At 36.5% G+C, this 13534-nt stretch overlaps 1 protein-coding gene across 2 annotated transcripts in view; it reads right to left on the bottom strand.

Moving 5' to 3' along the window:
- Nucleotides 1-13534, bottom strand: part of Pou6f2 (POU class 6 homeobox 2) — a 494967-nt gene that overhangs the window by 373198 nt on the left and 108235 nt on the right. For both annotated transcript variants that reach the window (XM_033764838.1, XM_010610864.1), the window contains exon 2: nucleotides 12169-12340. In XM_033764838.1, coding sequence (XP_033620729.1) covers nucleotides 12169-12340 — 172 coding nt within the window. The remainder of the gene's footprint in view (nucleotides 1-12168; nucleotides 12341-13534) is intronic.

Below are 13534 nucleotides of genomic sequence, written 5' to 3'. Positions count from 1 at the left end.
AGCACTCTGGGAGGCTGAGGCAGGAAGATCCCAAGTTCCAGACCAGTCTGGGCAATATAGAAACTTAATGAGAGCCTGTCTCAAAATAAAAATTTTAAAAAGAGTTGGGGATGTAGTTCAGTGCAAAGGCCCTGGGTTCCAACCCCAGTACTGGGGGGACAATGATGTTAGTACATAATGAGGACTGCATGCTGCATGAGGGCGGGGTGAGCTTGTGTTGCGGACTGCTGCACTGTCACCACCTGCCTGGTGCACTAGGTGATTCACATTATCTAGTGCATTCTCCATGGAATCCTGAGCACAACCCAGTACCCACCACGGGCACTTGGCAAACATTTGTTGAATGGATGAATTCACTGTTGAACATTCAATGCATAAACCGCAGAGTACAGAACATAACCATGCAGTAAATAGGGGAAATGGGTTTTCGCTTCTATTACACACTGTAACTATGCTATACGTTTGTCTGCTTCCCTTGTTTTGATGGGGGAAAGTGCCACAAAAGTAAGAAAGGCAGATGCAAAAGCACTTCACAGCAAAGAGGAGAAATATAAGAAGTGGAGACACAGAGAGTAGATGAAAATTCGTAGGAAAAGTAATTTCAAAGATTCAATATAGACACGATCCCAGGATATCATGGTTTTATTTTTATCAGTTGTTTTATTTTGAGAGAAAAAGCTGGTTCTTCTAACTTCTATAACCAGGCCCCCACCAAAAAGAAAAATGAGTGTTCCTTTGTGCTGGGCTGTGACTATCAGAGAGCAAACAATGACACGTGATGAATTTTATCAGAGAATGAAAATAATAAAAACGCTTACTTATTCTTTAGCAGCCTCTCTGGAAAAGGGCATTTATATTAAGGCTGGCAAAAAATGACAAATATAATGACATTGTAATTTCAAAGAGTGCAAAATGTTAAAAAACTTGATAACCATTGTAAAATAGCTTCATAATTAAATTTATATTGGAAATGCCATCATCTTCCATCTATATATTAAATATATGAAATCAATTTTAAAGTATTTAGGAAATAATTCCACATATATTTGTAGTTCATCTGATAGCACTGCTGTGCTAGTGTGCTTTACATGGCGCAAAATATTTCACTATATAAGCTAATTGCAGATTGTTAAGCTAAAAGCATTACATTATTTTTATGTCCACTTGTTAAATGTTCAAACACAACCACATTAAAACAAACAATTTCAGCTTTCAGTCATCTGTTTTAAAATCTTAAGTCATCTTTCTTTTTCTAGGCTGAAAAAGTGTATTACCAAATAAACCGACGAAATGTCTCAGCAACTAACATAAACGTCCAATTTTAATGCCTTCTAATCACACAAATCAATATGGGATTTTTGTACTTGTGCATGACCTTCTTCAAATTATCCCCCCATTTTTGCTGAATCCGAGCGAGTGTGGGCTATTTGATAAAAAACCCTAAGTGTGTGAAATAAGAGCCCTTGCTTCTTCTGCCAGACTTTCTTGACAGAAAGATGATAGAAGCGTTACATCCCTGGGAGAGTAAATGCAAACTGACAAGAGATGAGCCTTTAGATGTTGAATATAATCTTGAATTGTGCTTGAAGTGTCTTATTATCTTGTCTTTTGATGTCTGAAGGGGTGGCTCATTGTTAGAAAAAGGAAAACCCTCGCGCATCTTTGCCATCTTTAAAAATTGTTTGGCCTTTAACAACTGCTTTTCCAACTAATGTCCATTTCTCCTGACAATAAATATGGCAGGTCGTTGGCAAGTGACAAACAATTTACTTTACATGCCACACTTTTATGGGTTTTGAGAGCTCATGTGGAAGTGTATTCTTAAAAGCCCATAGAAATTAGCAGTATTACAAATGTTAAGGGGATTGAGATCTCCGTGCATATACTGATGTGAAGTTACTCATCGTGACTATTTTCTGCTGTTTCTGGTTTTATATCTCATTGGTGCCAGATTCACAATTCAAGTTCTTTATTTATCATTGACTAAAAATAGCCAGGCAAAATGAAAGAGCAACAATCAATTCTGACAGATTCCATGAAGGAAATGCACCAATACAGATTTCCAATGCATGCTGAAATACTCAGAACAAAACAGTGTATAAACAAAATCCTGTTTCTAAGGAGCAGCTCAAGATTGACAATATGCTTGCTGCCTTTCGCCTCTTCCCTAAGAAGCTTCAGCACTTGTTAATTTCTACTGTCACTTTGGGTACCTCTTACCCTCTGTACCTACCATTTGCATTGTGGTTTTTGTTTTAACTTAAAAGTTTAATGATGTTCCAGTCAATAGGCTTCCTTCGCAGCTAAATCAACAGTCATGGTAGATTTCTGTCACCCAGCCAGATTTTGTGAAAGCTTTCAAGATCTTTTCTCAGACCTCCGTCACTCTAAGAATCCATAAGAATTCTCAAAAGGTCCATAAAACACTACAGGGTTCAGGTTATTGTATCATTATAAAAACATATTGATACACCACAGATGACAAGACACGTAGCTGCCATTCTCAGCTGACATACCTATCTCAACTCCAGCAGCAATCTCCAGCATGACCAGTCTCCCCTCTTTTTAAAAAGTATTCCAGCTATAGACATTAATCCCTGTAAAGCTTGATACATAATTTTAGCATTTTTCCAATTGCCTACAGCTTCCAATTGGCTTAGCAGGAAATTATTATAAATACAAAATATAATAGGGGAAGTAAAGACTCTGAACTAAAGCAAAGAAATAGACCAGTCTACCTGAGATTTTGGGTAATTTCTTTCTAAAACCTGCTTTAATGTGGAAATTAGAATCTGATGAGCCAGTCAACCCTTCAAACGGTGATCTATATTTCCTCCCAAAAGTTTCTGAAAGTTTTCCCACATAAAAAGATGATCCTGTTTCAGACATGTATCCATTCCTATGTCACAATATAGTATGTGGATTTAAACAGTCTACAAACATGTTAATTTTCATACCTACTTGAGATGTTGAGGCAGGAGGATCAAAAGTTCAAAGACAGCCTGTACAACCCAGCAGGACCGTTTCAAAATAAACTAAAACAAAAAGGGCTGCGGGGTAAGCTCAGTAGTAGAGCAACTTCCCTAGCATGTGTAAGGCTGTGGGTTCAATCCTCAATACCCACCCCCCAAAAAGCTTAACTTCAGCAGTATTTCCCTCATACTTCTCCTTTTACAAACTGTATGTTTCCTTTTTGATCCATTTCTATTATGTGAGATTTTAGTAAACGAAATAAATATACTGAAACTTCATTGACTTTTAATATAAACTGCTACAATGCACACTGATTATATATAAAAACCTTATATATGACAAATTAAAGAAAAAAGGAAAAAAAAAGAAATAGACATACTGAAGAAAAAATATGTAAGCCAGTTTTGCAGTTCACTCTCCACACCACTTCCACATCTGTACATATTTAAATATTAGAAAATATGTTGTTTCATTTGATTTTTTATTCTCTACTACCCTTGGTTGATTTTGACAAAAAGTCACTCTGCAATAATAATTTTTCATGCTTTTTAAACAGCTTTAAATGTTTGTATTTTTACATCAAATTAATCCCTTAGCCTCTTTCTGTTCTGATGATTCTCGTCTGCAATGAGAAACCCCAAAACATTAATTTGTAAAAATAAATCTTGCCATCTCAGTATTAAAAGACAAATCACCACATATGTGGCCATCAATAACCACAAAAGAGATTAATTATACCAACCTATTTTAATAGTAAATGAGTAAAATGTCATTTCTTTGTAGTACAACACCCACCCACCCCACCTTGTCACATACACATGTAAATGTCTATTTAGGCTCATGGAATTCTTAAAAGAATTTACAACAAAAACCATGTGTGCTATTTAACAAATGCCTTTTACTTAAAAAAACAAAAGAATAAATATTCATATTGTGATGTATGATTACCCTAGAAACAGAAAAATACTTAGCGTCACAGTATTTATATCTCCACAGTCTTCCCTAGATTGGCAACTTTTGTATGCTTTAAATATACATATATTCTCTATAAGTCAAATTGTGCAGAAACTTCCAAATTGGTTGACTGAATTAAAGTGCATGAATTATGAGGAATTCTGTTGTCTCCTCTGCTTAGTAAACACCAGCATTAAAGAAGACACTGAACTTGGATTCTAGCCCAAGCACACCTGAAGCAATACTCTAGTACAATTAGTTGCCCTTTATTGGTAAATTATTAATTTTAATATTTATCTGGAAACTTTTTTTAAATATTCAACAATATGGGAGAAGTGCATTTAAATGATATGCAGATAGCATGGACTAAGAGAAAGCACACTATTATAAATTAGCTTTTATTAATTTTATGATAGAGAAAATACATACTACACATTCAGTGAGGCAATTGGAGGCATGGTAGGAATATAGAAGAAAAACACAGGAGATGTACACAAACACTTTATGTGGATAGCATTATATTTATTCACTGTGTATTCATGAAGCCTGAGAAAGAAAATATGGAAAAAAAATAAAGCATAGAAGTACTAAGAAAACAAAAAAATGGCCATTGTTATTTTAAAACTCTGTGCTGATATTAGTCTTTAAATATGAATTTCTTGGCTTTTACAAACTTGACACAATTAAGTTTTCCCCCTCAAAATAAGACAAAATTAAAGTAATACAAGGTATCTGGAAAGCCTCTCAATCTAAAAAAACATCAATTATCTTACAGGAAAAGATAAAACACTAAGAAAATTCCAAACAATATATGGAAGGACAAACATATTCCTTTGTGTAGGGTCTCTGCTACATTATAAGTGTCCTAAAAATACCTCCATGTTCACTCTCAGGCTAAACTAACAAATTTTACTTTTGTTATTTTCTAAGACAAGTTTTTACCACCTTTATGAATGAATGCAGGTTTTGTTACACAATCTTATTTCAAATGGTCTTCAGTATAGCAAACCTTAAACATTTAGTTTCTATGTATGGACATTTGGTTTCTCTTATTGTAATCTGATCTTTTTTCTCATATTTTTAAACAGTTGTCATGAGACAGTGTGGCCCTCCAACGAAACAACTTAGACTGTATTAGTGTTTCAGGTGGCTAATTCTTTCAGAAAATTATAGCAAATTCTTCTACATGAAACCTTAAAAGCACTTAAAAAGATTAAGAATAAAGTTTGAGTAAGGGTTTTCTTTTGGATTCTTAAATAAAATAAGACATTCATTTAATAGACTAGAAGTTTAAAAATACAAACAGCTTATTAGGAAAAGGATTTTAGGAGATATATACATTTCGTGCCATGGTTTTAAAAATTACCTTGGAATACTTATAAAACAAAGTTAATTTCCATTTCTCTGAGGATGACAAACTTTAACCAAAAGAAATTCAGTGTTATTCTTTCTAACCTCTACATTCATCCTATGAAAGCTTTTACCCCATTTCTGATAGGTCAATCCTATGTGTCATAACAGAGTAACAGATATCAATCACCAAAGAAGTCTGCCCATGTCTCGTGTTTTTATGACATTAGACTCTGAGAATCAGAAGACAGAGTTTACATTTAGAAGATTAAGAATGAGATCAACGTGTTTAATAATCAGATATCATCAAATACTCCTATGTTGTCCAAATGAAGTTTTGAGGGAATTTTTAATTTAAATACTCCTTGAAGGTATTCCTAAAGAAAAGACATGCACTGATAGACTTAGAACCTCATTTAGAATCATAGTATGAGAAGGTATTCTGTATGTTCAACTGTAAAATATCATATAAAAATTCAAAACAAATTATGCTCACTCGTTCCTAGGAAGTTTGAAATTTCAAAGTATAAACACTGAAGTGAAACGGTAAAGGCAGGCATCAAAGGTAAACTGAAAAAAAACATCAGCAAAGTACAGAACCTAGGAAAACAACAGATGAGGGAATTCCAGAGCCAGAGCTGGATATTAAAGAGAAACCCAAGCGCTGAAGAATGGTAACCGTTACTATGGGCTTTCCATAGCTACCTCAGCCTTTGGATATTTTTAAAAAATTTATTAACCTGACAGCAGGAAACTTTATTCAGATTGCCCCCTGACAGGGTGCCGGTTTGGTATAAACTCTTTGCTACCTTTTTCTTTAGCATAATATATCAAGAACTATGTTAAGTGAAGCCAGGCGCCTCTCTGGGCCAATGTGCCTTCTGTGATTGCCTCTGCCTTCCCAGGGAAGGGCTGAATAATCAGGTGCAGCCCAGTAGCAGAACGGGGCCCTCTCCCCTTCCTTTTCATATCTACTTTCTTTTTAATGTGTGAATGTCTGATGTATTATTAATTCCCAAACATAAACCAGCAAGGTCGTCCATCAAAGAAAGTACCAGTTCCTTCACAAATTATCTGTTTACTGTGTCATAACAAACAAGGCCCACTTGAAATGGTTAACTTCAATCTCATTGCTGAAGTGGGAGAAATTTTCTGTGGTTAATTATTGAAAAGACTAATGCTAACTCAATAATTAAACCAGGTGTTGAAGAAAGAAGGCACTTTACTTAAGGGCCGAGTTTTAGAAGTTGAATCTAGAATGCACCTCTATCTATTAATTATGACATAAACTGAGACGGGTGAACTACAAAAGCACCGTAATAATGCTAGGTAACCTTTAAATCAGAAAAACCCAAGAAATTCAAAATATTGAAATGGGATAATTTAGAGGGGTGACGATGCATAGATTGATCTAATTTCTAATCACTTGTCTTATTTCCAACTATCTTTTAGAGCCATTTAACAGCAACAATATATGGCAACCACAGCAATCCAAATACAAGGAAGAACTGAAAAGCCACATTAGCATTTTGATTTGCTAATGCATTGCCATATTGTAGTTTTGAACAGTGTAGTATTGAACTTTGCTTCTTTCAACAGCAGCCTGCCCTGAGCATCCCTAGGTACGGGAATGTGGATGGAAGGAAGGCACCAAGAAAGTCCCCACTGTACCTGCAGTCACACACTCTGTCCTGTTCTCTACTGAAGTGCCACTTAGAAATGAGCACCGTGCAATGAACAAATATGGTGACAAGTGTGAACATCAGTGCCTCTCTATCCAGATTTAATTTTATTTCAAAGCTGACACATTCATGCTAAAATGGATTTATTTATCCATGCAGCATTACAATGGTTTTCTAGAGAGAAAAACCCTACTAAACTAGATGTCTAAATGCACAGAACCTCTGATTTCTTTTTAAAGAAGAACCTCTGTGCATTAGATTTTCCTAATGTAAAAAAAAGTATCTAAATGTGCATTTTCCTCCTCAAGTAGTCAGAGAGCAAAAAAGGGCTTGTTTGACTATTAAACTATAATTAGTATTTCACAAATACCTTATCATGCATACTATTTACCTACACAAATACAGGTTTCTGATTTATTTAAAATAAATGTTTTTGCATAGACTCTATTACTCAAATTACTTAGTTGGTTTTAAAATATGCTCCATTCACATTTTCCTAAGAAAATATACTTTCTTCAATGAAAGAGAATATGAATTTTCAATTGATATTAATATAAAAACTTTTAAAAAATACAGAACATAAACCATGCTTTGAATAAATGTATTTCTCTAGAGAATTTTCCTCATCATCTCCCAACCAAATCCCTCTTGGGCTTAAGCCCTATGCACTGATTACAGGCTCCAGCATATTTTTTCAGAATACTGTGAACACCCAAGGTATTAAAACCTCGAGAGAGACATTTAAATAAAGTAATGAAGGCAGTGATCCTGTAATGAAGGCTCCCACTTTTACACAGAGGAGATGTACCATCACCCCAATGTTCAGTTCCTAGAATACCCTGCAGTGACCTCCACATTGACCTGCAGAGACCACTGTCTCAAGGGGTGAGACAACTTAGTCCTTTATCCTTTTGTCATTGAAAAGACTCCACTGCCATAAATTCTAATCAAGTCAAACTGGATGGCAATTTGGAAATTTTATAATGCATGTTTCTGTGAGAAAAATCACCAAAAGGAAAAGAAAAACAAACATAGTATATCTCTTAGCATGGAGGAATCACTGAATCAAGTTTCAACCCTTTTCTAATAGTTCACAGATAAATAACATTGAAAGTATCTACCCTCATAAGTATTGCTACATGCAATTTCTTTTAACCAAGGAAAATACATGAGGGAAAATCAACCAAGGATTTTTTTTTAATTTCAGGCACAGTGTTCACATTTGGAGGTGTGTTTGCATCATGGTTCAAGGTTCTGAGCTGGGCACCCTGCTCACCTTCAGGGCAGCCCATCTGAGTAAAATGCCAGGGAGACTCATCGTCACCCAAGTGAGTTGGAACTTGAAGAAAAGCAATCACAAGGTTTAACTTGAAACAATAAAAAAAAATTCCAAGGAGAAATACTGTTAATAAATCATCTTTAAATCTCAAATATATTTGGGGGAAAATATTTAAGGCATGTTTTATGAGGTCTCACTACCTCAGCTAAGAGTGCACAGGAAAACTTTAGTACAGATATTTTTCCAGTGATATATATTACTTTTATCTTTTCTGCAGCCATTTTCCTGGCCAAGTTGTTGATGCTACCATTTGAATTTTAGCATCCAACTTGACTGACTGTGGAACACTGAATTCTTGATGGGCATAACTAAAAGTGAAGCACCACATTGACACGAGGGCTATAAATGTCACTAGAGAAACACAGCAACTTCATCCCTTGGAGATTGCTTGCCAAAGGCGAGTTTTGAGGATGGTTTCTAATATGTAGATCACTTGTCACATATTCAGTGACTGGCCCTATGTAACATCACTCATTTGATCATGCAGCCAGAGCACCATGAGACGCAGTGCCAGATTTCCTGATAATGCAAACACACACACACACACACACACACACACACACACACGCACACACATACACACAAACCTCTTCCCCACAAACTGCTTCCTGTGGCTCAGAGCTTAGCATAATACAGTCATGAGCTGAAAATGGAGATAGCTATTCCACAGGCTTTACAAGAATAAATAATGCACCACTTAATGATATCATGGAGAACAACTTCACCACATGTTTCTCAATGAAATGTGGATTCATCTCTCCTAAGTGTACTTTAGTTTCCATGGCTGTTCAAGTTAAGCAAAACGTTACCTCTGATGTAATTACTTTATAAAACACAAGGGTCCTTTTCTGAACTTTCTACTTAGACTGGCATATGGCTTCTTGCTTCTCCTTCTGGTATTCTGAGCGGCTGAGAGCACGGAAGCATTCTGCACAGTATGTTTCCCTTTGGATGCTGTTAAGTGCAGAGGTGCAATTTAAGGAGAGGCATAAAAAGCCCAATGGTTCCTGGAATTTCCTTTGTTTATCCATAGAGGGCATCAGTATTAGCCTTTCTCCTGCAGTTTTGGGCTGAAGGTGCCATACTGTGAGAGAAAGAGGCTTGTCCTCTGGACCGCTAATTTGAGCGAGACACAGATGGGGGAATAGGCTTCAAAGAAATCCATTTATACTGAAATTTCAGGTACAATAGGAAGACGGAGCTCTTCTTGTTTCCTGTTGTCGGGCAATGTCTCCCCATGACACTAAAAATATCAAGATGCACATGATTTCCCTTAATCTGCCTCTTACATTAGAGAAGCACCATTTCTAGTAACACAGTGTATACTACAGGAATGATGGTTTGAGACAGAGTATACTGGAAAAATCATTCTCCAGAGAAAATGTGGATATTCGGAACCATTAGGGAGAGATACAATTTTTGTTATCAAGTAGTGAATACACTCAGAACTACACCTAAAAACAAAAATAAATACTTGAATAAATGCATATCAAATAGAATATGGTCCCTTAAAGTGTGTCACCAAAGTTGCTAAAAATTCTAGGACAGAATTTAATCTAGAAAGTTTTAGACACTTATGTAAACTAAAATTCCCAAGGGCAAGTTTTAGGAATATTCAAAAGTGAGAATACAATAGACCTAAATGCTTGAAAAACCTTAAAAAACCACTGGAGTCCTCTCCTCCTGAGGGGCTAGTTACCACCTCTTATTGTCTTCATTTTTTTTCAAAGTTTTCAAAATTATTAATAAAGGAATTTCTTCTTTACCTAAATGAAAATGAGGTAAGATTCACACTGTGTTTCAAAAGTAATCTAGAAACAAAAGACAAGTGAATACAACAGGAGTCTAAAATATAGGACACAGTAGACGATCTCAAGATGAAGGTGGGTGCCTCTCAAAGCCCACTATGATTTTTAACTCACAATATGATTTCTTAGTTTATGGCATCTCATAAAGATACCTCTGAAACGTATTTCAGCAAACTTTTAATTCAAATCTCTGACACTGCTAGATTTTTAGAATTTTATTTCTCTAAGCATGCAAATCAGTAAGTAGAATAAGAAATCTATAACAATTTTCAATATTGAGCAAACTAAATAAATATTAAGAAGCCAAATTAATCATCTCTCTGTTGGTTTACTTGAAAGAAAACAAGTTGGAGCTATAAACCCCAGTCTGCAAAATGTATTTACTTTTTTTAAAAATGTATGCAAAATTTAGGAACAAATAATTCAGCATCTGCAAGCCATGTTGAACTTTTAAAAAGTCAGAGCGCTTATGTGGCATCCTCTACATCAGAGGATATGATTGAGGCTTTTGCCTACCTGAAATTTATAATTTTATCTGACTTCTCTCCCTAGCCTCCTAAAATGAAATAGGCGTTTTAGGACCTAACTCTTCCTATGTAGGTAAAAACTTAAAACAACAACAAAATAATTCTTTAGAGTGAAAATGATAAAACCTTAATGCCTAGGTTTGGAAATTTTATATCAGAGATAACACCCTTTCGAAGAAATGGTAATCTTGAAGGATTTCTTGAAACCAGCATCTACTATATTCTTAAGTACAAATCAGTATTTTGCCCAAAGGAATTTAAAAAGCAAAGTTTCTCAGCAACCCCACTCTGATGTTTAACTCAGGGAGCATTTAAAATTAGGGAGAACCTCTTTTACTGAAAGTGGCCGAGAGTCACCCAACTAACTGTCAAGGCAGCTTTCTTTCTATAAGCTAAAAAATAAAGTCTTTCTCTTAAGCTGAATTAATGACTTTCTTAACAAGGTAGTCTCTCCGATTACATTGGCTCTTCTTTGAAGTTCGGGCATCTGACTGTCTTTTAACCTGAGAGCAAGCAATTCTCACTCTACATGATATATTACATCAGGTTAGTATATACACAGACATGTGCAAACACACACACACACAATCTGAAAATAATTAAAAGCAAGTGTTTCAGGGACAATTGCTCTGAAAATCTAATGTCACACTGAACCATAAAGTGTTTCTCAAGCAGAGACATCTATCAACATCTATCATTCAGGCACCCGCCTCAACAACCCGCTCCCCTTTCTGATTAGAGATCACAGTTGCTTGAGTTGGCTTACAAAGTGTCATCTGTTTGAATGACAGATGTCTTGGCTGGAGTGGCAGTCTGCTTGTTCTTGTTTTGTTTATGAAACAAAGATTCCTGAAAGGTCCCGGGCTGCCTCTTCCATGGGCTGCCTCTTCCACGTTCAGTAGTAGGCTATCAACATAATGTTAAAGGGGAGAGGGGTGGAGGAGGGATGCAAAGCCACTATTTAATTCTCTCAGCATCCCTTTAAAAGAAGTATTCGTCCTGATTGTGTTGACTAAATGTTATTTCTTTGAGCAATTCCCGTAGCCACCTTTGTTTACCTGGCATAGCACGACTTGTATTGATATTTTTCAATCCTCCTCTCTAGTCTTTTGACTACAGATAATAACTCTTTACTCTTTCCCCTTAACAAAAGGCTGCGAAGCAACCCGAAACCGAGTCGATATTTATTCAATAAATGTTAACCAATTCTCACAATGCAACTGATTTCCTGATTATTAGTACCATTTTCTTTTCTTGTTTTTTTTTTTTCCAAATAATTTCCAACCTGGGAACACCAGCAATATTTGACAAATCAAAATGGGCAGCAAATAAGTTCCTTGTTGGTAAAAGTTTGGAGGACAACCTCCCAGCCAGCTGGGATCAGCTTTGGTGGCTTAGCACCTCCAAGATGCGAAACTCCTCTTTAGTACTTAGAAGAAAATTGAATGAACAACCAGCGGGGGGGGGGGTGAGGGGTTGGATTGCTCTTCCGGACAACACGGTAGGACTGAAATGAAATACCTAGACAGACTTACCGAAGAGCTTGCTGGGAGTGTCCTCGTTGTCATTTGATTCCACAGGCGCAAGCAGGGACTCATTCAGCTCGCTGTCTGAAGTAGCAGCCTTGTCTTCACCTCTCAACTCCGCATTCATTTCACTCTGCGCTGACAGCAAGGGCTTACTGACTTGTCCAGCTATCATTGGATCCTGGGATGGGGGGAAAGAGAAGGGGAGGAAAAAAAGTAGCAGCTTTGGAGTGCGTTCCTCTCCCTCTCCTCTCTCTCCTCTCTCTCTTCCACACACACTCTCTCTCTCTCTCTCTCTCTCTCTCTCTCTCTCCCTCTCTCTTATCTCTGGCTGCTCCTGCTGTTATTGCTGGCTGCAGTCAAGTGAAGAGCTATTACAGATCCGATGAGTTCTCCATTACTCCCCACCCTATTAAAGCTCAACTAGCATGTGAGAGATTCAGGAGGCTTCAGAGGGAGGAAAAAAAGGAAAAGGAAAAGAAAAAAAAAAAAAAACTTCTTTGAAAGCAACCTAACCAACACAGCTTTAATTGCGGGATGTGCTTTTGTGCGAATGTTTTTACACCTTGTTCTGTCTTTAATGCAGTAAGAAAAAATAGTGCTGGGTTTGTACTTCAGCAACATACCTTTTTAGAAGGAGCACCCTATGGAGGAACCACGGGCTATTTTAAGAAGCCTTCTCCCTGGGGGAGAAGCAATTAAACTCTATCCCAAGAGCAGAGAAAAGAGATAGGGAGAAAAGAGACCTCAAAAATGCTTTCAATGGAATAAAAGATATTTCTTATGTAAATTCTATAAGCACCCTTAGAAGTTGGCTTCCCTTGTCCCAGATTGGAAACTAAAGCTGACCCCAAATCAAATGAACATTTTAAAGCAAACAATACACAACAAAATATACCCAAAAAGTGGTTTTAAATTTTTTTAAAAGAATCGGGGAAATACTTACAAACTGCGTTCAATAATTCAGATACCTAGAGCATCATACGCTCAGAGCATTAAAGAAAAAGAACAAAAATCACCTCCAAAAAAAGGCAAAGTTTTGCCCCCAATAATTTAGATCTGCTTTATCTTCTTCAGTTTATTTAGGATGGCATGTTAGAATCAGAAAATTTTCCCAAGTGAAGCCCTTTTCCATTTGCTAACTAAGACACATAATGTTGCTTTGGCATAAATATCAGATGCAGAAGGAAAGGAAAAGCATGTGCCCTTTTTTTCACGATCTGGGTGCTATTTATTGCCAAGTTCATGCCTAGATGGTTCCTGAGCAGGAAACAGGTGACCAGCCCTGGAGCAGGTGGGGCGCGTTCTCCTGTGTCCCGTCATTACATTGGTTGCTGTATGCCTGTGGTTGTTTTTTTTTTTTTTTTTTTTTTTC

Source organism: Fukomys damarensis, unplaced genomic scaffold (assembly GCF_012274545.1).
Source record: "Fukomys damarensis isolate Sample0158 unplaced genomic scaffold, DMR_v1.0_HiC HiC_scaffold_17, whole genome shotgun sequence".
Taxonomy (NCBI): Eukaryota; Metazoa; Chordata; class Mammalia; order Rodentia; family Bathyergidae; genus Fukomys; species Fukomys damarensis.
The sequence above is the reverse complement of the archived record's forward strand: the minus strand, read 5'-3'. Positions and strand labels throughout refer to the sequence as shown.